The sequence below is a fragment of the Vigna angularis genome, chromosome 4, assembly GCF_016808095.1.
Source record: "Vigna angularis cultivar LongXiaoDou No.4 chromosome 4, ASM1680809v1, whole genome shotgun sequence".
Lineage (NCBI taxonomy): Eukaryota > Viridiplantae > Streptophyta > Magnoliopsida > Fabales > Fabaceae > Vigna > Vigna angularis.
Window position 1 is genome coordinate 8,313,790 of NC_068973.1, and position 25,480 is coordinate 8,339,269.

A 25,480-nucleotide genomic window follows, 5' to 3' on the forward strand; every position below is an offset into this window, starting at 1 on the left:
TAAATTATACCAACTTTTTTTATATTTAAAATAAGGTAAATAGTCAATTTTTTACATAACTATTACATAAAAAAGTCACAATATTGTTTTGTAAAAATCTTCAATTCAGATAATTTCGTTTCAAATTTATTAATATTTAAGGTAATTAAATACGTATTTAACTTTCAGTATTTGTGTCATAAATTTCTCAAGAACAAATTAAAATTAATATACAGTTAATTTTGAAAGAACAATCAATTATTGTAATTTTACAAAACAAAAACAAAAAATAAAAGATTCTAATAACATATTAATTTAATTTTAAACACTTGTAACATTATTATTTTTATTATACTAAAAATGACGATATTTATTTAATTTTTAAAATATTACATATATCTCTATAAAAATTTGTCATAAAAGTAAGAAATAGGCACATTTTGTACAACCCAAAAAGAAAATTTCATATACTTTCACTAATATTCTTTTAAAAGCAAAAAAGAAGAAGAAAGGTTGTATCTCTGGGTTCAAAATATATATTTTCCTTATTATGGTTGATTATTTTAAGAGATTTTTATTATTAAGGAATTTAATTTGTTGTTGTGAATTTAAATACGATATATTATATTTATTTACTTTTATAACTACTTACTTTTGATATATGTTTTGGTTTTTATGAGGTTTTCAAATAAAATTCAAACTTTATAAATTTATGTTTATAATTTTACTTTTCTATTAATATCGATCAATATACTATATTACATAGTATGAAAGATAAAGTGAAAAATATTTTATTAAAACCAGGTTAATCCTGATTAAATTTGAACCCATGTATTCAGCAATCAATTACCTATTTTAATAAAACCATGGAATTAAAAAATATATTGAAAGGAAAATATTTAAAGACCCAAAATTATTTTCTTTTTTAATTTTTTCTTCTGTTTACTGCCTCAATTTTTTTACAACCGAAGTAAAAGCTTTTTGATTCTTAACCAAAGTCAAAAATATCCCCTTTTTTACCTTACCTCAATATGTTTTGATTATAAAACCATTGTTATAATGTGAAAATAATTGTTGCCGTATGTCTTCGTTGCACTAGTGAACGTTGATTATTTATATCACCTTTTCAAATGTGGAGACCTAATCAAAACAGAAAAAAATTATTGAACTAATTTAAGATTTTCATACAAAAATAGGAACTTAAAGCACAATTAAACTTTTTTTATGAGCAACGAAAACCATATATTTATAAATGGAGTACTTGGGGTATATCCTTACATGATATTTACAACATGGATTGTGATAATATATCTCTTAATTACTTTTTCCTGCCAAACTTGTACATCAGCTTAGAAATATACCTACCCAACCCAACACATTGCGGAAAAAAATTACAAAATATTAGCCAATCTAAGTCCTATAAACAATAGTGCACTAAGACATCAAAGCACTGCATCAAACACACGAGGCAATATTTATGCCACACTTATTAGAGTATTGCTTCATTCTTTACAAGGTTTTTCACACCAGTTTAACTCTCTTTCTGTAATCAGCTTTCAAAATCATTTTGTACACCTTTACAGTGGGTACAAAACTTTGTTTTCCTTAATGGTAGCTTCAAAACACCTACACAAAATTTGGATACAAACACAAGCATTTCCAGTATCTTATATACTATTCCCTTTCTTTCTCTATTACAAGTTATTTTATCTCTCCCTTTCTTAGGTACCCCTATGTTTCTGTTATACCTCTCTATACTATCTATGAGACATATCCAATGCACTCAATTGGGCATTGAAACCATTCTACGTATGAAAACTTCACAATAGAAATTTTGTGCTTCATCCATGTTCACACTCTCAATTTTCTCATTGAGAAAATTTTCTCTTAGAGAAAATTTTCTCTGCATCAACTTTTCCTTGCCTAAAAACAACTTTATTCCCATGACTCCAAATGTTCCATTTGACAAAAATCCATAATCCTTTCCATAGATATTTCCCTTTGTTGTTAAAACGAAACATGGATATTTTTTTGGAAATGAACATGTAATTGATTATGGTGTGTAGTGCTTATACCTATCCATCTATTGCACATATTCCACACCTTGTTGGCTATGTCATAGGTAAAAATATAAACTAATTATAGTTTCCTCTGCTAACCCACACAATGTGTAAAAGGTGTCTTGTAACGTTGTTCCTCACCTCTTAATTAATCATTTACATATTAACATATTTTTCATCAGATAACAAACAAGTGTAATTACTATAGATTTGTAACTTCTTTAAATAGGAAAAAAATTATGTAAAATTATGATAACTATGCGTTATAGTTTGAGGTCGATGGTGTCCGCAAGTTTATATTTTTATGTGCTTCAAAAAAAGGAAAAAAGAAATCATTTACATATTAACATATTTTTCATCAAATAACAAACAAGTGTAATTACTATAGATTTGTAACTTCCTTGAATAGGAAAACTTTTATGTAAAATTATGAGAATTATGTGTTATAGTTTAAGGTCGATGGTGTCCGCAAGTTTATGTTTTTATGTGCTTCAAAATATAGAAAAAAGAAATCATTTACATATTAACATATTTTTCATGAGATAACGAACAAGTGTAATTACTATAGATTTGTAACTTCTTTAAATAAGAAAATTTTTATGTAAAATTATGAGAATTATGCGTTATAGTTTGAGGTCGATGGTGTCCACAAGTTTATGTTTTTATGTGTTTCAAAAAATAGAAAAAAGAAATCATTTACATATTAACATATTTTTCATGAGATAACGAACAAGTGTAATTACTATAGATTTGTAACTTCTTTAAATAAGAAAATTTTTATGTAAAATTATGAGAATTATGCGTTATAGTTTGAGGTCGATGGTGTCCACAAGTTTATGTTTTTATGTGTTTCAAAAAATAGAAAAAAGAAATCATTTACATATTAACATATTTTTCATCAGATAACAAACAACTGTAGCGTTATAGTTTGAGATCGATGGTGTCTACAAATTTATGTTTGTATGTGTTCAAAAAATAGAAAAAAGAAATCATTTATATATTAACATATTTTTATCAGATAACAAACCATGGTAAAGATTTACAATTTCTTTAAATAGAAAACTTTTATGTAAAATTATGAGAATTATATGTTATAGTATACAATAATAAAATATCGTGCCAAATTTATATGTCTGAATAATGAATTATAATTTAATGTTGGATTTTTAAGTGAATTAAGTTGGATGAAAGTTGGTAAATGTTGACTAAACCTTTTTCTTTGTATATTTTTAGTATGTATTGATATCGCTTACTACATACGTTTCTTTAATTTAATATAACCTATAATTGATTTTAAAGTGTAATGTTGTGGACGTTGAATTTGAATAAGTATTATTAGAGTTTAATTTTGATTTTATTTTAGTGTGTGTATGTATTTGTTCTTTTGTGAACTCAATTTATTCTTAAGATTTTTTAGAATTAAATTACTAGTTAAATGTAGTTTATGAATTAATATAAATGATTCTTGATTTTAAGAATTTCCAAGCACATCCTTAAATTCATAAGCACAAATAATGAAACAATTTGTTCATTCAGAAAAAAATTAATTTTAATAAATCTAATATCAAGTAACAAATATTTTCCTTAATAAATCTTCTTTGTTTACCTATTTTCTGACCAATACTAATATTCACCAGAAAATGAAGTATAAACTTGCAATTTGCTGAGAAAGTGATTTGAGTGAGAATCAGGATTAGGAAAATAACATTCAGTTTATATTTAGCTTATTTCCTGAAACAAAATTCAACACTAGGGATATTCATCCTTCAACAACTCCATGCAGAAAAAAAGTTGCTTAAAAGAAGAAAATCATCAACTTAGTATGAAAAGAAATTGTTCAAAAAAACCAAAAGCATCAACTTGAACCTCTCTTGGTCATACAGAGTTATTAGCCAACCCTCCGTTCTTTTTCACCCGGTAGATTAGCTCACTACCCGCAGGACCAACATCAATGTAAACGGTTGAGTTCTCAACAATTTCTTCCTTCAGAAGCATTCTAGAGAGCTCCATCAGAACCTTTCTCTCAAGCCTCCTCCTAATTGGTCTAGCAGCATAAACCTGAAACATAAGAAACCTTATTAAATACTCACAGCCTCTGTTGTGCAGTAAACAATGTTTACAATATCATCATGAGAATGATACCAACCGGATCACAGCTCTCACTAAGGATATAGTCAAGAACTGCATCAGTCACTGTCATTGCAATTCCCCTCTCAGCTAGACGAGAAGCAACCTCCTTCATGTGTAACCTTGCAACCTTCCTTAGTTGCTCTTGGGAAAGAGGATCAAATACAACAATTTCATCAAGCCGTTTCAACAGTTCTGGCCTAAAATTTTTTCTTACCTGTTGAAATCATATTCAGAAGTCACGAGTCACAACAAAGAAAACACACAAAAAAACTCAGTCATTTGTAATAAAAATTGTGCCAAGAAATATACCTCCTGCATTACTTTATCACGAGCTGCTTGCATTGAATATTTTCCTGAAAGTCCAGTAAGGAGGTGCTCTGCCCCAAGATTAGAGGTTATGATAATGACTGTGTTTGTAAAGTCCACAGTGCGGCCTTGGCCATCAGTTAACCTTCCATCATCCAAGACTTGAAGAAGAGTGTTAAACACAGATATGTGTGCCTTTTCTACTTCATCAAACAGTACAACACTTACTGCTTCAATTAGCTGACCACCTTCTTTGTGTCCAACATACCTGAAAGTTTAAAATGTGGGTTAGTCATCCGTACTTCACAGCCAAAAATCACAGTAAGCTGAAAAGGTAAAAGAGTCAATCCACTTACCCAGGTGATGCACCAATCAAGCTTGAAACAAAATGTTGCTCCGTGTATTCAGACATGTCAATTCTGACCAACTGATTTTCATCGTCAAAAAGTTGCTGAGCGAGGGCCTTTGCAAGCTCGGTCTTTCCAACACCAGTTGGACCTAAGAACATGAAGGAGCACATTGGTTGTTGAGGTCTCCCAAGCCTGGGTCTTGATCTCAGCACAGCGTCTGCTACAGAATTAACGGCTTGGTCTTGCCCTACAACTCTCTGGTGCAATCTGTCAGCAAGACCAATCAACCTTTCTTTATCGTTTTGCCCGAGTCTTGTCACTGGTATGCCAGTCCAGCGGCTAACAACCTCAGCAATGTGTCCAGGTCCAACAGTTTCTGTCAACATTACATTTTCCTGAGTGTTCCCTTCAAGCTCTTGAATTGCAGATTCCACTTCCTGAATTGCGCCAATAGAATTACAATAGTTGTAACACAAACATAATCCAAATTACAATGACAACCAATTAGCATAGTAAGATCATCAACACTTACTTCTCCTAAACGAGCTTTGCTGGCTTTGTCTTTCTCTTTCTCCAGAGCATGAAGTTCCACTTCTAATTGCATTCTCTTCCTTTCAAGGTTGCCAATTTCCTCCGGCTGACTATCAAGTAGGACTCTCAAATTCGCACAAGCCTCATCAACTAAATCAATTGCCTTGTCTGGAAGATGACGACCTACACAACCGAAATTATTCATTTAAATAACTTATTTAAACCTATAACGTTTGTAGCAGTTATAAAGCCAAACGTTTTCTTTGAATGGGAACCAAAACAATGTGGAAACTAAACTTTTCACGAGGACTAAAACTTACAATTCCAATCAAAACTAATATACTGCATTGTCAATTAAAGAATACACTAAAACAGAGCAGCACATACCGATGCTGTAGCGACTAGACAAGAGGACTAAAACTTACAATTTCAATCAAAACTAATATACTGTATTGCCAATTAAAGAATACACTAAAACAGAGCAGCACATACCAGTGATGTAGCGACTAGACAATTGAACCGCAACAACAAAAGCATGATCAAGAATCCTTACACCATGGTGACCTTCGTATCTTTCTTTCAAACCACGAAGTATACTTACAGTATCAACAACACTTGGTTCTGCCACGTACACCTGCTGAAACCTTCTTTCAAAGGTTGCATCCTTCTCTAAATACTTCCTATACTCCTCAAGCGTAGTGGCACCAATGCACCTCAACTGACCACGCTCAAGCATAGGCTTAAACAAATTAGCAGCATCCATGAAACCCTCAGCACCAAGAACCAAATGAATCTCATCAATGAACAGAATAACTTTCTCCTCAGCCTCTTTCACCTCCTTCAAAACTGCCATAAACCGCTCCTCAAACTCCCCTCTATACTTCGTACCCGCAACCAACGCACCCATGTCCAATGCAATGAGCCTAGCATCAGCAAGATTCCCAGGAACTTTCCCTTTAACGATCCTTTGAGCCAACCCTTCAACCACAGCAGTTTTTCCCACACCCGGTTCACCAATCAAAATCGGGTTTCTTTTCGTACTTCTACTAGATAAAATCATCACAACCCTTTGTATTTCCTTATCCCTTCCAATAACCGGGTTGAACATCCCTGCTTGTTCCACAAGGTCTTCTCCATAGGTATTCAAAGCCTGAAAACAGAGATATATACGATGTGAGTTATATGAACTTGTTAAATGCTTGATCGTCATGTTCACTCCTTTTAATAAACAAATGTTTTATATCAGACTAGTACAACTCATATTTCAAAGTTAACGAAATCATTATTTCTTTTCAAGAATTATCATCCTACCGAAATTATCGAATTATCATAGTTAAACTCAAATCGTACAAAATATACTAAATTAAATTCAACTGCGTTTATTCAATCGGAAAAATTAAACCAAAAATCAGTCTGGCCAAAATGTCTTTTCGAATTTATCATTTGGCGTTCATATTCAGCATAACGAACAACTTCTTGGAGTTAGACTTTCTTTTCACACTATTACGGATACGAAAATTCTGGGAAAAATTGTATTCAATTGTCACCTGCTCCTATCGGAAATAGGATTGACCACGGATTCGAGAAATAGCACATGATTTCATAAAACCATATGATTTTCCCGATCTAAATAAAGCAGGTTTTCCATGAAGAAGATTTGTCTAAGCATGTTCTATTCGATACGGGTAGGAGAAGAACCGGACTCGATTTTCTTAAAAAATAGAGAAATCAGAACCAAGTCAAGATGATACGGATCAACCCCTCCTCTTGCGTTCTTGCGCCAAAGATCTTACCATTTCCGAAGTAACTGGAGTTCTATCTATTTTTCCATTTCAATTCAAGAGTTCTTATGTGTTTCCATGCCCCTTCGAGACCCCGCAAAAATGGACAAATTGCTTTTTTTAGGAACATACATATATTCATTACCACAAAAAGGATAATGGTAACCCCACCATTAACTACTTCAATTGAATAGTAATAAAAAGACATGCCCTACCAAGACAGAATTTGCATAACGAAAGATGAGGTAAAGTACTCTTCAATAAACTATTTAAGCTAAATTTAGTACCGGAAAGGTTTTGTCACCCGTGGCGCTTTTCACTTTCCTTCCTTCCTTGCCGCGAAGCTTCTTGACTTCTGATTTCACCTTCGGTGTCACCACACCGAGCAAGTATGATATATGAGAATCTTCCAGAAGGTCGAGGATGAGCTGGTGGACGTCCAGGTGCTTGTTGCGACGCGTCTTCTGGAGCGATTGTGCTTTGTTGATAGCTTTGAAGAGGCTCGAGCTGGCTGAAACTACGTGCGGAGGATGAGATTGCGAGGGCAACTTCTTCAGCGCTTGGCTAAACACTCTCTTCGCCTCGCTCGCCGATTCCTCTCCCGCCGCGTTGGATAGCGCTTGAGAGAATATTCCCCCTTGTGGGAGAGTAGAGAGTGCGCGAGATGGAGAGGAGTGTACTGCGCGTGGCCACTGCTCATCGCTATCTTGCGAGCACTCTTGAGAGCCTCATTAGTCTTGTCCGTAAACTCGTCGGGATTCATCACTTCGCCTGCACCGTTACAACGACGATTAACAGTTAACAACTAAGAATTAATTGATAAAATAACTATAAAATAGGCTTATTTTCTCTAATAGAGGAACAAGCTTAGTGTTTAAAATTGAAAATAATTCATTCCCTCGTATAAAGTCTAATGAGTTTTACTTTTAAAATTTAGGTTTAATTGCTTGCATTGTTCCTAGTTTGGCTGCAACGTGTCAAAGTAGTCCATCTTTTCAAAAAAATTTCAATTACGTACAAACTTGGTTTAAAAGTGTCAATTTCGTCCAAACGTATGTAAAATTTGCTTTAATCAAGTCCCTTCCGTTCAATTCACCAAAACGAACGTCCAAACGTATGTAAAATTTGCTTCAATCAAATCCCTTCCGTTAAATTCACCAAAACGAACGTTAATTCTTTAGTTCTCTCTCCTCTGCTCCTCTGTTTCTCTGCTCCTCTGGACATTATAAAATAATATAATGATAATATAAAATATAAAATTAACGTCCGTTTATGTGGATTTAACGAAAGGGACTTGATTGAAGCAAATTTTACATACGTTTGGACAAAATTGACACTTTTAAACCAAGTTTGGACGAAATTGAAACTTTTTTAAAAAGATGGACTAACTTGACACGTTGCAGCCAAACTGTGGACAATGCAAGCAATTAAACCTAAAATTTAATACCTGTTCCATAATCTCTATACAGTTAAAAGATAAAAAAAACTAAAAATAATAACTTAATAGACCATATGTTCTTAAAATAAAAACTGAAAATGCTATAATATTTATTTTATATTTAAAATAATGCTAACATTAATAACTATAACAATAAATATTTATTTATAATCGGTCATTTATTTATTGGAATAAGAATATGGAAGATTATCACAGCGTACCTTCTTATCGCTCAGGTTTGATTCGTGAAAATTGAGAGAATAAAAGTGGAAGAATGAACGAAGAGGATTTGAATCGGTTAGAGTTTTGATGTATGTGTGAAGTGAGAGAGAATGGAAGCATGGCTAGTATATGAAGCGGAAACGATGATTATTTGCAAGGAAGAAGTTAGTTTAACACAGAATAAAAAATATATATTGACACTAATTTAAATAATATAACAATATATGTCAACACCCAATTTCGTGCGGGTAAGTAAATAAATAAAAATAAAAAAAATAAGAGAATAATAATTAATGGTGGGTAAAAAGGATAAAATAATAACTATAATATGAGACACAATATTTTTGAAATGTTAGTTTAATATGGTAATAATTTGAATCAATATTATGCTAATAATTATAAAGAATAATTAAAATAGTATATAAGAGGAAAATATGATTTTAAAAATGGACAAATTTTCTGACAATAATTATAATCAATGTTTTGAATATTATTTGATTTTTTTTTTCTTGGAACCAAGATATTTTCTTTCCCTATTTTGTTCCTTGTCAATTAATTCACAATTAAAACAATTAAGGGTAAGATTACCATAATATTACATTGTGTGTATATAAATACGCACACTGTCATGAAAAAAGGGACGAAAAAAAAAAGAGAAGGAGAAACATGCAGAAATAATAAAAAGAGAGAAAGAGAGTACAGAGTTCTCACTCATAAGGGTTCTGTCAACGGCAATCATTCTTTTTTTATTGTACTTTGAAGTTTTTCTCCTAAACAGCACGGAAAGCTAAAAATGTATGTCACTTCTATACCATTCTTTTTTTATTGTACTTTGAAGTTTTTCTCCTAAAGGTATTATTTTTTCTACACACAAATAATATTTTTTTTAAATCGTAAATTTTTTTTATAAGTATGTGTCGGCTTATGGCCAGTTTCTTTGTTTTTCCCACCATTCTTAAATAATAAAAAAATACGAGATCTTTAAAACCAAAAAAAATGTCAATCTTGTTAAACGAAATTTTTGTTGGGTTCTCTTTTAAAAAATCTAAATCAATCTATAATAAATAATTTTGTTTTTCTAAACCTTAACTCACTCAAACTCGATGGTGTGTCCTGTCAATAGAGGAGTAGGCTTAGTATTCAAAACTGAAATTAACTCATATCTTATATAAAGTCAGTCTTGTCATCACAGATTCAAAATAAATGGGCTTTACGTTTAAAATTTAGTAACTGCTTCATAACCTCTATACAGTTAAAAGATAAAAATAATGACTTAATGGACCACCACTTTATGTTCCTTAAAATAGAAACTGAACTATAATATTTTTTTATATTTTAAATAATGCTAACATTAATAACAATAACAATAAATATTTACTTATAATCGGTCATTTATTTATTGGAATAAGAATACTGAAGAGTATCATAGCGTACTTTCTTATCGCTCAGGTTTGATTCGTGAAAATTGAGAGAATAAAAGTGGAGGAATGAACGAAGAGAATTTGAATCGGTTTGAGTTTTGATGTATGTGTGAAGTGAGAGAGAATGGAAGCATGGCTAGTATATGAAGCGGGAAACGATCCTTATTTGCAAGGAAGAAGTTAGTTTGACACAAAATAAAAAAAATATATTGACACTACTTTTAATAATATAATAATATATGTCAACACCCAATTTCGTCCGGGTAAGTAAATAAATAAAAATAAAAAAATAAAAAAATAATAATTAATGGTGGGTAAAAAGAATAAAATAATGAGACAAAATATTTTTGAAATGTTAGTTTAATATGGTAATAATTTGAATCAATATTATGCTAAGAATTATAAATAATAATTAAAATAGTATATAAGAGGAAAATATGATTTTAAAAATGGACAAATTTTCTGGCAATAATTATAATCAATGTTTTGAATATTATTTGATTTTTTTTTCTTGGAACCTAAGACATTTTCTTTCTCTATTTTGTTCCTTCTCAATTAATTCACAATTAAGGGCAAGATTACTATAATATTACATTGTACGTATATAAATACGCACACTGTCATGAAAAAGGGGACGAAAAAAAAAAGAGAAGGAGAATCATGCAGAAATTATAAAAAGAGAGAAAGAGAGTACAGATAAAAATAGGTTCTCACTTATAAGGGTTTTGTCAACGACAATCATCAAAGAAGAAATACGAGAGTACTGAAAGCGAAAAAGGTATGTCACCTCTACATCATTCTTTTTTTGTATTGTACTCTGAAGTTTTTCTCTTAAAGGTATTATTTTTCCTACACACAAATAATGTTTTTTTTAAATCAGGAATTTTTTTTATAAGTATGTGTCGGCTTATGGCCAGTTTCTTTGTTTTTCCCACCATTCTTAAATAATAAAAAAATACGAGATCTTTAAAAAAAAAATGTCAATCTTGTTAAACCAAATAAAAAATGTCAATCTTGTTAAACCAAATTTTTGTTGGGTTCTCTTTTCAAAAATCTAAATCAATGTATAATAAACAATTTTGTTTTTCTAAACCTTAATTCACTCAAACTCGATGGTGTGTTTTCTTAATAGAGGAGTAGGCTTAGTATTCAAAACTGAAAGTAACTCATTTTCTTATATAAAGTTTGGCCATCACATATTCAAAATAAATGGGCTGCTTCATAACCTCTATACAGTTAAAAATAAAAATAATGACTTAATAGACCACCACTTTATGTTCCTTAAAATAGAAACTGAAAATGCTATAATATTTATTTTATATTTAAATAATGCTAACATTAATAACAATAACAATAAATATTTACTTATAATCGGTCATTTATTTATTAGAATAAGAATACGGAAGATTATCACAGCGTACCTTCTTATCGCTCAGGGTTGATTCGTGAAAATTGAGAGAATAAAAGTGGAGAAATGGACGAAGAAAATTTGAATTGGTTTGAGTTTTGATGTATGTGTGAAGTGAGAGAGAATGGAAGCATGACTAGTATATGAAGCGGGAAACGATGATTATTTACAAGGAAGAAGTTATTTTGACACAGAATAAAAAATATATATTGGCACTACTTTTAATAATATAATAATATATGTCAACACCCAATTTCGTCCAGATAAATAAATAAATAAAAATAAAAAAATAAGAGAATAATAATTAATGGTTGGTAAAAAAGATAAAATAATAACCATATAAAACACAATATTTTTGAAATGTTAGTTTAATATGATAATAATTTTAATCAATATTATGTTAATAATTATAAAGAATAATTAAAATAATATATAAGAGGAAAATATGATTTTAAAAATGGACAAATTTTTTCGACAATAATTATAATGATTTGAATATTATTTGATTTCTTTCACACTCTTCTCTCACACTCTTCCTCATCTCGGTACTTTCAATTCGTTTTTTCTGTAAAATTTTCGTTCACTTTTTCTTTGTTTCTTTCACATTTTCTCATTCCATGGCTTCGTTTAGATTGTAGAGCTCCCGATCGTGATCCTTCTATGCAGTCGATATCGACAAAATCCCCAACAATGCTCGGTAATTCGTGCTCCTTAATTTCTCAGAAACCGAGTAATTCTCCGATTTCTGGGGATATTCTAAGTTTTTATGTTGTTTTCTTGCGATTTCTATTCTTTGCAGTACCTAAGAGCTGTTGGAAGAGGTGTTCTTGGGGTGCCTGTAGGTGAGTCTAAACTTCTTTTTTCCCTTTTTGATGATGCATTTTTCAACTTCAGGCTTAGTATAGTAAGTTGTTAAAGACGAGGATGAAAGTTTGTCTGGGTAAAACACTGTTTTGGTCCTTGAAATTGAAATTCTATACCACAGTCTCTCAAATTAAGCACACTCAAATGAGACTTGAAAATATTAAATAAATCTCTAATTCTTACACATATAAGGTAATATTTCTTACGAGTCACAACTTTTTTAATAATGGACTAAAGTGATTTGCAGATTACACTTTCAGGGACTCAAATGGCGTTTTAGCCTAAGTTAATTTTACTAATAAATCTTCTTCATGAAAATTTGTTTTTATTCATTCTAATATTTTTTTTTATTCTGCAGGGGCATTGTTGAATTTTTTAGGAGCTATCGCTTTGGGGGCGCCTGTTAAATTTCAGTATGTTAAAGTAGTTACATCACAGTACAGTCTTTTTTTTTTTAACGTAAGGTCGTTGTTGATGAGAAAAAGGATTAGTTGTAATTACTATTGTTCCTTTAAAGCGAGACAAGTTGTGTTATCTTTAATTTGTTGTCTCTTCTATTATGTAATTAAAAATAGCTTTTCATTTTTTATTTTGAAGATCACCACAAATAACCGGAGCATGTTTTGACTTTGCAATTTTACTTGAGACAGGTATCTTCCTAAGACTATAAATTGGGCTCTCATGATGTCGGTATTCACGGTAAGTGACTATTTCATTTCTGTTCTGTAGCAATTACAGCTTCTGGGAGATTGTTTTGATGTTTTTGATTGGACTTGTGATAAGCACCCAAAAATTTTGGGGGAGCCAGTCTTTAAAACTAGCCATTAAGGAAGGAAGAACCAAACACTTAAATACTCCACCAAACATATCATACTACTCGATATAGGACTTAGACACTCAATAGTATCAAAGTTCCTATCAATTTGTCTCATATATTATTCTGCCCTTTTTTTCTTCGTGATACTTTGCATTTTGTCTGGATATTCTTTTCTTTTTTTGATAGGAATGAGAAGAGATGGAGAGTTTATGAGAGAAGGAAGAGAATTACTTAGTTAAATAACCTAACTGCTTATTACAGTTAGGAAGGGCGGGAATAACGGTTGTATAAATAGTTGGGTGTTTAGGAAGAGAAGGACTTTTGGTAGTTGATTGATTAAGAGGCTTTGTCCTGTGAAAGGGGTGAAGCCGTTGTTTCTGTAAGTGTACAAAGAATTCTTTTGTGAATAATACACAAAATTGTTTCCATTCTTGTTATCTTTCTATTCTGAGATGTGAACTAGAGGGTTCTTGATTAGGTTTCTTAATCAGACACCTATCATTTTTGCTGTTTAAACGGCAGCGATGGCGGATGGGTCGGAAAGAAGTGACGCGTCGCGTCTGGTGCGGAGGCTTCGGAGGACGAGACCACCAGGGTTTGCTTGCGCTTCTCAAGGCGCACCTAACCCTTGACTTCGCCGGAGAAAGCAGCGTTGGGCGGCAACAGCGGAGCGAACAGTGGAAATGACAGAGAGACGATGCCGTCGACGATAGACGAAGAAGACACAAGGGTCTGACTCTTGATACCAACTTGGTTGAGAGAAAATGAAAAGTCTTATATTTTGATTAAGCAAGTCTGATACAACTTACTACTGTATTTATAGAAGACAGTAGTTCTGAAAGATAAAAGGGCGGAAAGCCCCTAACAAAACCCTAACATAAATATTAATAATAAAGTAAAGACATTATACTTCAACAGAAAAAAAAAAGCCACCATTTGTGAAATCTTCAACTTATTAGTTATTTCTACTATACGATAATTAAAATTGGATGGTTTCCACTTCGTATCTGTTTGAGAACTTGTTTGCTCATTAGGCGTCAGCTTAGTCTTTTACAAGGTAAAGAAAACCCCATCCATTTGTCAGGTGCTACTTGTTATTCTTGATCATGTACAACATACATTTAATGCAATTGTAGAAGTTTCCAGATTGTAGCCTATAACTCTCTGAGACTTGCATATTTGTGACCTATGACTTCGTTTCATTCTTCTGCAAATGATGATATCTATATGATCTCACACTCAGAGGGTCTACTCCAACTTTAATGGGAATCTAATGATCAATATCTCTAGTAGGGTGGAATGTCTTTTAGTTCTAAAAAAACCTCAGAAAACTCAAGCAACAATTCCTATAGTTGCTTTCTCTAGACAACTCTTGCTATATGATATGTATTTTTCCATTCCTATAGAACTAACGTCACTTTATCTCTATCCATAGTCCTTAGAGATTTGGAAGAAATAAGAGTTTTGGATAGACTGGGATCTCAAATAATAATGTTTTGACACTGATGCATAAAAGACACTTGTAACTCCTTCCAATTTACCTTTTCCTCCCCTTAGTCACTAACCTTGCTACTCCAATAATCACATCCACTTCTCCTAATTTGAACTAGGAAAAAACATATCTTTCATCTCATAAGAATAGAGCTCCAAATTTTTGTAACTTGAGTAGATTTTTTATTGCCATCCCCAAATCTAACATAGTAAGGTTGTGTATTGTTCAATTTAGAGACCTAGCTATTTTACCAATTTAGTGAACACGAAATTATAGTTGGCTCCACTATCAATTAATATGATCACTTTTGCCTCTACCACTGTTTCTAGATCTCCTCGTCAAAGCCTCTGAAAGACCCTTCCGAAAAAGATTCTTGGTTTTTCGTTGCCAATACTGAAACCAATGTACAACATCGCCTTCCATGTTGATCAAGGCCAACTTTAAGCATTCTGTAAGTTTGATTTATTGCATTTTGAGAATAAAAAATTCTACTTTTGCCAGCCATTGTAAAGGATCTTGATCCTCAAAAGGAGGTAATTTTATGCATATTGATGAATGGTACTTTTTGTTAGAATTTTCCTTGGAAGGCATTCATAATCAACTCATCAACTCATAGAGATTAGGCGGTGTGACATCATAAAGATGGGTCTAGTACAAGATACTTGAGATGTGTGTCTATTCTTCTTGACTTGTGAAAGATCAATTTTTGCTTTGTGCTTTTAATAATCTATTTTTTACTTTAACACCTAGCATAGCATGCATGTAATTTTGCTTGCTATGTCTATTTTGAACTTGTATGGTGTTTGGACGAGACATTTCATGTCTTTTGTATATTTGTCTTGTAAGAGTTGCTTCTGCTGATTTGATCTTCTAGTAGAGCAATATGTCTTTTGATGGCATGGACGTCTAGTTTAAACATAGGCAATTAGCACTTCTTACGTTTGATGCATTAGTGTCACTCCCTTGTCCTTGTTTAACATGTGTCTATTGTGCAGTCTGATCTTGTGGTTTTTACTTTAAGGTTGACTTGCATCTTGTCAACAACTTGTTCTTTGTTCATGATCTAATACTGTCTTTTGTTTTTGTCTAATACTTGTTTTCACTATTTAGCTTATATTAGACAAACCAAAAGTTTCTTGTTTGGCATGATCAAACTTGGGTGCAAATGGCCAAATTATGAGAATAAGATTTGCGTCTTATCAATGTTATCAATATCAGATATCAAAAAATATCGGCGACCCAAAAATCTGTTATCAGTCTTCTCCTAGCCTCTTCTCCCAGCTGCTGCTGCATTTTCTCTTCCACTTGCTGCTGCTTATCTCTTTATCCACTTCACTTTTTTGCCATCACCATTCCACCACCGCCAGCAGCCATGCAAAAAGTCGTCATGTAAAACCAGCTTCGCCACCACCTTGTTGGGAAGCCGTCACCAGTTTCCGCCATGGCCGAAATTTGATTACACTGCATCTTGTAATGGCCTGACTTGTATTTTTTCTTGGCAGTTACAACTAACTACATTTTAACCTCTATGTTCCTCCTATAATAGACCTGTAAGGTCATTTCCACTTCATTTTGGTCTTGTCACCATTCTTAACACAAACACCATTTCAATTATTATGACCCACTAAATTTATATTTTCAAGTTTTGAAATTAGTTTTCAAAGGTTACTTATTTAGTCCTCTTCCTTTTCCGTGAATGAATTGCAAATTTACAACTTTTGTTGGGATGAACATTTTTTAAATTGTGGTCCCATGTTTATGTGTACTTTATAAATTCACATTTGATGTTATTTCAGACAGTTCCAGCATCATGTGTTCTTGGTTCATCATGGGCTGATTGGAGACGTATATTTGCTCAAACAAAGTAGGTTTCTTTTGGCTAATAATTTCTTATTCATAACATGTTTGTTCGTATGAAGTTTCTTTATTGGGATTTTGATGAATATATTTAATGTTGTATGTTGAATACTTTTTTTATAGTGTTGGGTTTATTTGGTCCTTCAATTATTTACTTTTAGTTACATTGTTGTTATTCTTATGATATTTTTAGGCCAAATGGATCCATAGAGTACTTGATTTGTTTACCAGCTCATGGAGCAGTTATTGGGGCTTGGTTTGGGGCTTGGCCAATGCCACTTGACTGGGAGAGGCCATGGCAGGTAATTGATTTCTTTGTTATAGTGCTTTGTCTTTAAATTCATTGACCATTTTGTTAAGCAAATAGGAAGACCAATTCTTACCAAATTCATGTTATTTCAAAAGCCTCTATGCACAAACTCTTCACCTCTTCACTTGTTTTTACTATAAGTATTAACATTTTATCCAGTTTGTACTTTAATGTGGAAATATTATAATTTAAGATATTGAGTCAAATTCATTTGTTTTTCTGTTTGGTTTTGTTTATTTATAGGGATTTGGGTATCATGGAATGCCAGTCCAATAAATACTATAAAATACTCAGTGCAGTATTTGATTGTTTGGTTTTCCCTTAGTAGTTAGCTTTTGAAGATAGACCCAATGTGCTTGGGTGTGAATTAATTGGTGGTGCCAAATCTAGTTGTTAGTTTCTTGGAAAGAGATACCCACATAGGGTTCTAACAAGTGAAAGTGTCATTGAGTAAAGTGTTAGTGTAAAAGTCATTGAGAAGCTGACTCTGTCGAACGATGCTATGATAGGAATTTGAAGAACAGAAAATGAATTAGAGAGCTTGATTCCCCTTTCTTAGGTTCTCACATTTGTATTGATATTGATAGTTTAGATACAATGGATGAGAGGAAAATTGTAAGAATAAAAAAGGTCATATCTAGAACCTAGGCATAGGATAAAGCACATATCAACTTTTCAATAAACTCTATTTAAGATGACCTTTTCTAACACTCTCTCCTTAAGCAAGAGCATAGAAATTGTATGTCCCAAGCTTCGAACAAATAAATTCAATCCTAGGTCCTTTCGAGGATTTTGTTAACACATCTACGAGTTGATTATTGGATTTGACTGACTAGTACATATTTCTCTGTAATACGTATCGCGATTCGGTTCAAAATTCTTCTACCATGATAAATATCGGAATGTGACTCGTTTTATGCCTTGAATTGTGACATGAATCGGATTGGAATTGTATGATTCACGATTCAATTTTGTTACACCCGATTCAGCTATGCATACACTTCACGAAGTGACACACACTGCATATGCTTCATGACACGGGAAATGAAGTGTAAAGAAGAGAAAAAAAGAATGTTATACGAGAGATGAAAATATTCTGAGATGGCAGCAGTGGAGAAGAAAACAAGTTGGAGAAGAGAACATGTTTGCATGTACCCCTCACTATTTCAAACGAATACTAACAAATTCAAACTGAGACATATTCTAAATCTACCTCAACAGCACACTTACACAGTATTTTTAATCTCACTTTTGTGAAAGTTTCTATATTATGATTTTAATAATATTTAACTGATTCTGGAACAGCAGCACATTCACATCAACTTTAATCCACATTAATTCTAATACCACTTTTTCTGAAACATCTAGAATTTAGATCACATGATCTTTTATTTTAACTTTATATCCTTTTATTTGTTATCTTATATTTTTTCTTATATGCAAAATATTCTTTTGCAAATACTTCAATGAATATTTTAAAATAAGTATTGTTTACTGCACTGCATTATTATTATTATTATTTTTTTATATAAGGGAAAGTTTACTATAAGAGCAAATGATAATGAAATTGAAAAGGTGGTTGAGAAGTTGAGGAAGAGGATGAAGATGAATATGAGCTGCAAGAGAATCTTATATTAGAGGATAAGATGACTTAAGTGACATTTTTCTTGAAGATGATGAATGAAAGTGTAAGATTAAGATGTAAGATTTAAATACAGGAAATAGGATCTTATTATTGTTATTATGTTTTGGTTTTATGAATTGAATATTTTGACTTCATTCTAATATATGAAATTTTTAATATTTTTTATATCACTTATTTTTACTTAAAAATATCATTTTTTTATCATGTATCTTACTATTCATAACAGATTCGCTTCACGATTAAAAAATTTGAAAAATGATTCACGATTCGAATCTCAATTCGATAACCATGCATATCACAACCAATGCCAATTGCAAAAGACAACAAACAAAGGTGGAGTAGGAATATGAGTGAGGATGAAGCTCGAGAGACAAAGGAGAGATAAGCATCTCAACCAAGGTTGAGAGACAACATAAATAGGGGTCGAAACATGGGCATGGAATTTGGAAAACCTTATTAAGAGAGACGTGAAGATGCTGCAGTGAGGGGAAGGCGGTGTGTGGCTTTGATATGCCAAGCTACAACAAACAAAGAAGTTGCATGTGGAAAATAGTCAGAGGATGTGGCCAAGATGGTTGGACGTCGCATGACGAGACACCAAATCTGAAGGTCATCAAAGAAAAAACGGGGGTCAACAACGGTAGACAACAAATGACAATAAAACACAATGGAAATGTGTTATGTCAATGAGATGAAGCAAACTAGGTGTTCATCGTACAACAACAATGAAGGATAAGGATGGACAGCCTCAAAACAAGTACACTGGGATCAATCTATACTGATACCAACTTGAGATGAATACAAAATAATAGAGATGAATGGGGAGTTTGATTCCCCTCGCTTATGTTTTCATATATATAATGACATTGGTGGTTTAAATACAATGGATGAGAGGAAAGAGAAAAGAAAAAGAAAGGTCATATCTAGAAACTAGGTATAACACAAAGCAGATTGTAGGTTTTCAATAAAGTCTATCTAAGATGAACTATTCTACCAATGTTGTAGAGTGAAAGTCATTCAGATGCTAACTCTTGTGAACCATGCTACAATATGAATTTGGGTATTATGGAATGTCTATGTCCCATGCAAGTAATATGATATGATTGGCAAAGTATTTGAGTTTTTGGTTTATTCCTATAATAGTTAGCTTTTCAAGGTGAGTTCTTTGAGTTCTTAAGTTCTTATCATCTATCTTTTTCAAGATACCATGATTATTAACCAAACCAAAACCTATAAGATTGTTATATTTGTATAAATTGATTAAATTCCAGTTTTAATAATTTTCATATTGTTAGATGTAACAGGCTTAAACCCGTTTCTTTTTATTTTCTTATTCATAAATACATTATCCTATGTACTTTACACACGTTAGGGATTCAACCCATGCCTCTTTCTTTTATTTTAACACAAATGAAATAGTTAATTTAATTTGTTGTTTCATAGCATTAAGTTATATTTCATCTTAATTTGTAGGAATGGCCAATTTCTGTTAGCTACGGAACCATAGCTGGGTACCTGGTGGCATTGGTTGCGTCGTTGGGGTTCGTTCTTTCGTGTTTTAGGTCACTACATATCAAAAGTGAATAAAATGCAAAGTTTCTGGTTATTGTAATTGGTAAGCAACTTTACTAACATCTATTTCATTTGTTTTACTTTGTTGAAATAATAGGCACAAGGTAGAAAAGAAGGAAAGAAAAAGTAAGACTGTTAATAATATATTGATAATGTGATTGATGTCATGTTGAACATTGATATTCGTGAATTAACATGCGATGAGTATCTTGTGTTTATACTCATGTATATTTCATCTACACATAAAGGAATATCCAATACGTTATGCATAACGTATTACGTCAAATCTTAATATTCTTTGTTTGTATTTTGCTAATAGTGATGGAGATGTAAAAAGCATAATCTATTGATGACCTAGACCTCGAAAATTGACATCTTTAGGACGAAATGAGATACATACTATTCCTCCATGTGCCTTTCTTTTTGCACCCACATAATCACCGTGTGCACCACCATAAATTCTCCAAGTCTGCCCTTGTGGTATTAAATTTGACAGCAGATGGGGATTGTAGTTTTGATGGTGTGTTGTTGTTTGTTAAGTGTTTTTACACACTTCATGTTTGTGGTGATGATGCTTGAAGCGTAGAGTGAATATTGTCACAAGATTGTGTGGTGAAGTGAGAATTGTGAAGGAAGGGAAGTTTGGATAGATAAGTTTCTCATTTTTTTTTGTTTTGAAGTTTTTCTCTAGTTTACAATTTTGAACTTGGCTTCGAGATTGTGCAACTGAAACACTATATACAGAAGAATTTTAACTTCTGGAATGTACAATTTGTAATACCTTTCAAAAGTCTAAATGTATATTTATGAACTTGTGTAGATAAAACTGTAAGTTGGTTGTCCCATACTGACTATAGATATTTTGTGGTCAACGTATTGTTATCTAGAGGCTCAATTATGATCATCATCTATGTTAGTGGGATCCAAGTATTTTTTTTCAACTATTAGGAGTTGCACGTCATTATGTTGTTCTTGCATACGATTAACTCATATATTGTATATTGGTTGGATTGTGTTAATTATCTGACTTGGGACAAATTTCCGTTGAAAACTAGTTGTGATTTGTATCATACTTTCTTTTACTTCACGTTTGTACGAAGTGAAAAAAAAGAGTTGACAAACAATGAACAATTGCATAAAATAATCAAAGGATGATTGTCACATTAAGTCAAAAAACCTTAACTAAGAAGGATTTGGGTTCTATAACAAGTATCTTAAAATTAATACATGCAAAACGAAAGTATTTAAATATAAGATACTAGTTACTCGACACATATATAGCCTTATATATTTTCCTATTATGGTTGATTATTTTAAGAGATCTTTATTATTAAGGAATTTAATTTGTTGTTGTGAATTTAAATACGATATATTATATTTATTTACTTTTATAACTACTTACTTTTGATATATGTTATGGTTTTTAAGAGGTTTCAAATAAAATTCAAACTTTATAAATTTATGTTTATAATTTTATTTTTCTATTAATATCGATCAATATACTATATTACATAGTATGAAAGATAAAGTGAAAAATATTTTATTAAAACCAGGTTAATCCTGATTAAATTTGAACCCATGTATTCAGCAATCAATTACCCATTTTAATAAAACCATGGAATTAAAAAATATATTGAAAGGAAAATATTTAAAGACCCAAAATTATTTGCTTTTCTTTTTTAAATCATAAATTTTTTTTACACAATTAATCTTTTTTCCTACACACAAATAATGTTTTTTTTAAATCATAAATTTTTTTTTATAAGTACGTGGCCAGTTTCTATTTTTTTCACAATTCTTAAATAATAAAAAAATACGAGATCTTTAAAACAAAAAAAATGTCAATTGTTAAACCAAATCTATCTTTGTTGGGTTCTCTTTTCAAAAATCTAAATCAATCTATAATAAACAACTTTGTTTTTCTAAACCTTAACTCATCCAAACTCGATGGTGTGTTTTCTGAACAGAGGAGTAGGCTTAGTATTCAAAACTGAAAGTAACTCATTCTCTTATATAAAGTCTGGCCATCACACATTCAAAATAAATAGCATTTACGTTTGAAATTTAGTAACTCCTTCATAACCTCTATGCAGTTAAAAGATAAAAATAATGACTTAATGGACCACTTTATGTTTCTTAAAATAGAAACTGAAAATGCTATAATATTTATTTTATATTTAAAATAATGCTAACATTAATAACAATAACAATAAATATTTACTTGTAATCGGTCATTTATTTATTGGAATAAGAATACAGAAGATTATCACAGCGTACCTTCTTATTGCAAGTTTGATTCGTGAAAATTGAGAGAATAAAACAAAGAGAATTTGAATCGGTTTGAGTTTTGTTGTATGTGTGAAGTGAGAGAGAATGGAAGGATGGCTAGTATAAGGATGGCTAGTATATGAAGCGGGAAACTATGATTATTTGCAAGGAAGAAGTTAGTTTGACACAGAATAAAAAAAATATATTCACACTACTTTTAATAATATAATAATATATGTCAACACTACATTGTGTGTATATAAATACGCTGTCATGAAAAAGGGGACGAAAAAAAAAGAGAATGAGAAACATACAGAAATAATAAAAAGAGAGAAAGAGAGTATAGAGAAAAATAGGTTCACACCCATAAGGGTTCTGTCAACGACAATCATCAAAGAAGAAATACGAGAGTACGGAAAGCTAAAAAGGAATGTCACCTCTACACCATTCTTTTTTTCTTTTTATTGTACTCTGAAGTTTTTCCTAAAGGTATTATTTTTCCTACACACAAATAATGTTTTTTTCAAATCATAAATTTTTTTTATAAGTATGTGTCGGCTTATGGCCAGTTTCTTTTTTTTTTCCACCATTCTTAAATAATAAAAAAATACGAGATCTTTAAAACAAAAAAAAAATGTCAATCTTGTTAAACCAAATCTTTGTTGGACCAAATCTTTGTTGGGTTCTCGTTTCAAAAATCTAAATCATTCTATAATAAACAACTTTGTTTTTCTAAACCTTAACTCATCCAAACTCGATGGTGTGTTTTCTGAACAAAGGAGTAGGCTTAGTATTCAAAACTGAAAGTAACTCATTCTATTATATAAAGTCTGACCATCAGAGATTCAAAATAAATGGGCTTTACGTTTAAAATTTAGTAACTGCTTCATAACCTCTATGCAGTTAAAAGATAAAAATAATGACTTAATGGACAACATTATGTTCCTTAAAATAGAAACTGAAAATGCTATAATATTTATTTATTGGAATAAGAATACGGAAGATTATCACAGCGTACCTTCTTATTGTTCAGGTTTGATTCGTGAAAATTGAGAGAATAAAAGTGGAGGAATGAACAAAGAGAATTTGAATCTGTTTGAGTTTTGATGTATGTGAAGTGAGAGAGAATGGAAAGATGGCTAGTATATGAAGCGAGAAACTATGATTATTTACAAGGAAGAAGTTAGTTTGAGACAGTATAAAAAAAATATATTCACACTACTTTTAATAATATAATAATATATGTGAAATTATCGAATTATCATAGTTAACCTCAAATCGTACAAAATATACTAAATTAAATTCAATTGCGTTTATCGAATCGGAAAAATTAAACCAAAAATCAGTCTGGCCAAAATGTCTTTTCGAATTTATCATTTGGCGTTCATATTCAGCATAACGATGAGGTAAAGTACTCTTCAATAAACTCTTTAAGCTAAATTTAGTACCTGAAAGGTTTTGTAACCCGTGGCGCTTTCTACTTTCCTTCCTTCCTTGCCGCGAAGCTTCTTGACTTCTGATTTCACCTTCGGTGTCGCCACACCGAGCAAGTCTGAGAATCTTTCAGAAGGTCGAGGATGAGCCGGTGGACGTCCAGGTGCGTGTTGCGACGCGTCTTCTGGAGCGACTGCGCTTTGCTGATGGCTTTGAAGAGGCTCGGGCTGGCCGAAACCACGTGCGGAGGATGAGATTGCGAAGGCAACTTCTTCAACGCTTGGCTAAACACTCTCTTCGCCTCGCTCACCGATTCCTCTCCCGCCGTGTTGGATAGCGCTTGAGAGAAGATTCCCCTTGTCGGAGAGTAGAGAGTGCACGAGATGGAGAGGAGTGTACTGTGCGTGGCCACTGCTCACCGCTGTCTTGCGAGCCTCATTAGTCTTGTCCGTAAACTCGTCGGGATTCAACACTTCGCCTGCACCATTACAACGACGATTCATATTAGATTATCATTAACCGTAAACAACTAACATTTAAGAATTAATTGATAAAATAGCAGAGTATAAAATTGACCTAATGTTATAATATCATCATATCACAGTAACATATTCAGATCAAAAACAGCGGAAGCAAATATGAAAGAATAATGAGCGTACCTCTTGTCATTGGGATTTTGTAATCCAAACACAAACAACTTTGTTTTTCTAAACCATAACTCACCCAAACTCGATGGTGTGTTTTTTGAATAGAGGAGTAGGCTTAGTATTCAAAACTAAAAGTAACTCATTTTCTTATATAAAGTCTGGCCATCACAGATTCAAAATAAATGGACTTTACGAACTGCTTCATAACCTCTATGTTGTTAAAAGATAAAAATAATGACGCACACTGTCATGAAAAAGGGGACGAAAAAAAAGAGAGAAGGAGAAACATGCAGAAATAATAAAAAGAGAGAAAGAGAATATAGAGAAAAATAGTTTCTCACGCATAAGGGTTCTGTCAACGGTAATCATCAAAGAACAAATACGAGAGTACGAAAAGCTAAAAAGGTACGTCACCTCTACACCATTCTTTTTTTTTCTTTTTATTGTACGCTAAAGTTTTTCTTTTTTTTTTCTTTTTATTGTACGCTGAAGTTTTTTCTAAAGGTATTATTTTTCCTACACACAAATAATGTTTTTTTTAAATCATAAATTTTTTTTTATAAGTATCTGTCGCTTATGGCCAGTTTCTTTTTTTTTTCACCATTCTTAAATAATAAAAAAATACGAGATCTTTAAAACCAAAAAAAATGTCAATCTTGTTAAACCAAATCTTTGTTGGGTTCTCTTTTCAAAAATCTAAATCAATCTATAATAAACAACTTTATTTTTCTAAATCTTAACTAACTCAAACTCGATGTGTGTTTTCTGAATAGTGGAATAGGCTTAGTATTCAAAATTGAAAGTAACTCATTCTCTTATATAAAGTCTCGCCATCGCAGATTCAAAATAAATGGGCTTTAAGTTTAAAATATAGTAACTGCTTCATAACGCCTATGCAGTTAAAAGATAAAATTAATGACTTAATTGACCACTTTATGTTCCTTAAAA

The 25,480-nt window shown here is 31.8% G+C and overlaps 2 protein-coding genes across 2 annotated transcripts; one reads left to right on the forward strand and one right to left on the reverse strand.

Annotated features, from left to right (window-relative positions):
- Positions 1–3,736: 3,736 nt before the first annotated feature.
- On the reverse strand, positions 3,737–7,924 carry LOC108331869 (chaperone protein ClpB1). Its single transcript, XM_052876390.1, is given in 8 exon segments — positions 3,737–4,097; positions 4,186–4,383; positions 4,479–4,743; positions 4,832–5,324; positions 5,327–5,539; positions 5,849–6,506; positions 7,425–7,774; positions 7,777–7,924. Coding segments are annotated over 8 exon segments (2,484 nt in total). The 5' UTR covers positions 7,901–7,924; the 3' UTR covers positions 3,737–3,914.
- A 4,217-nt stretch (positions 7,925–12,141) lies between these two features.
- LOC108331870 (uncharacterized) lies at positions 12,142–20,401 on the forward strand (the record flags this gene model as incomplete). Its single annotated transcript, XM_052876417.1, has 8 exons — positions 12,142–12,171; positions 12,258–12,323; positions 12,426–12,468; positions 12,849–12,903; positions 13,141–13,189; positions 16,596–16,663; positions 16,850–16,958; positions 20,085–20,401. Coding segments are annotated over 8 exons (534 nt in total), but the record flags the coding sequence as incomplete, so codon positions are not given.
- Between the last annotated feature and the right edge of the window lie 5,079 nt (positions 20,402–25,480).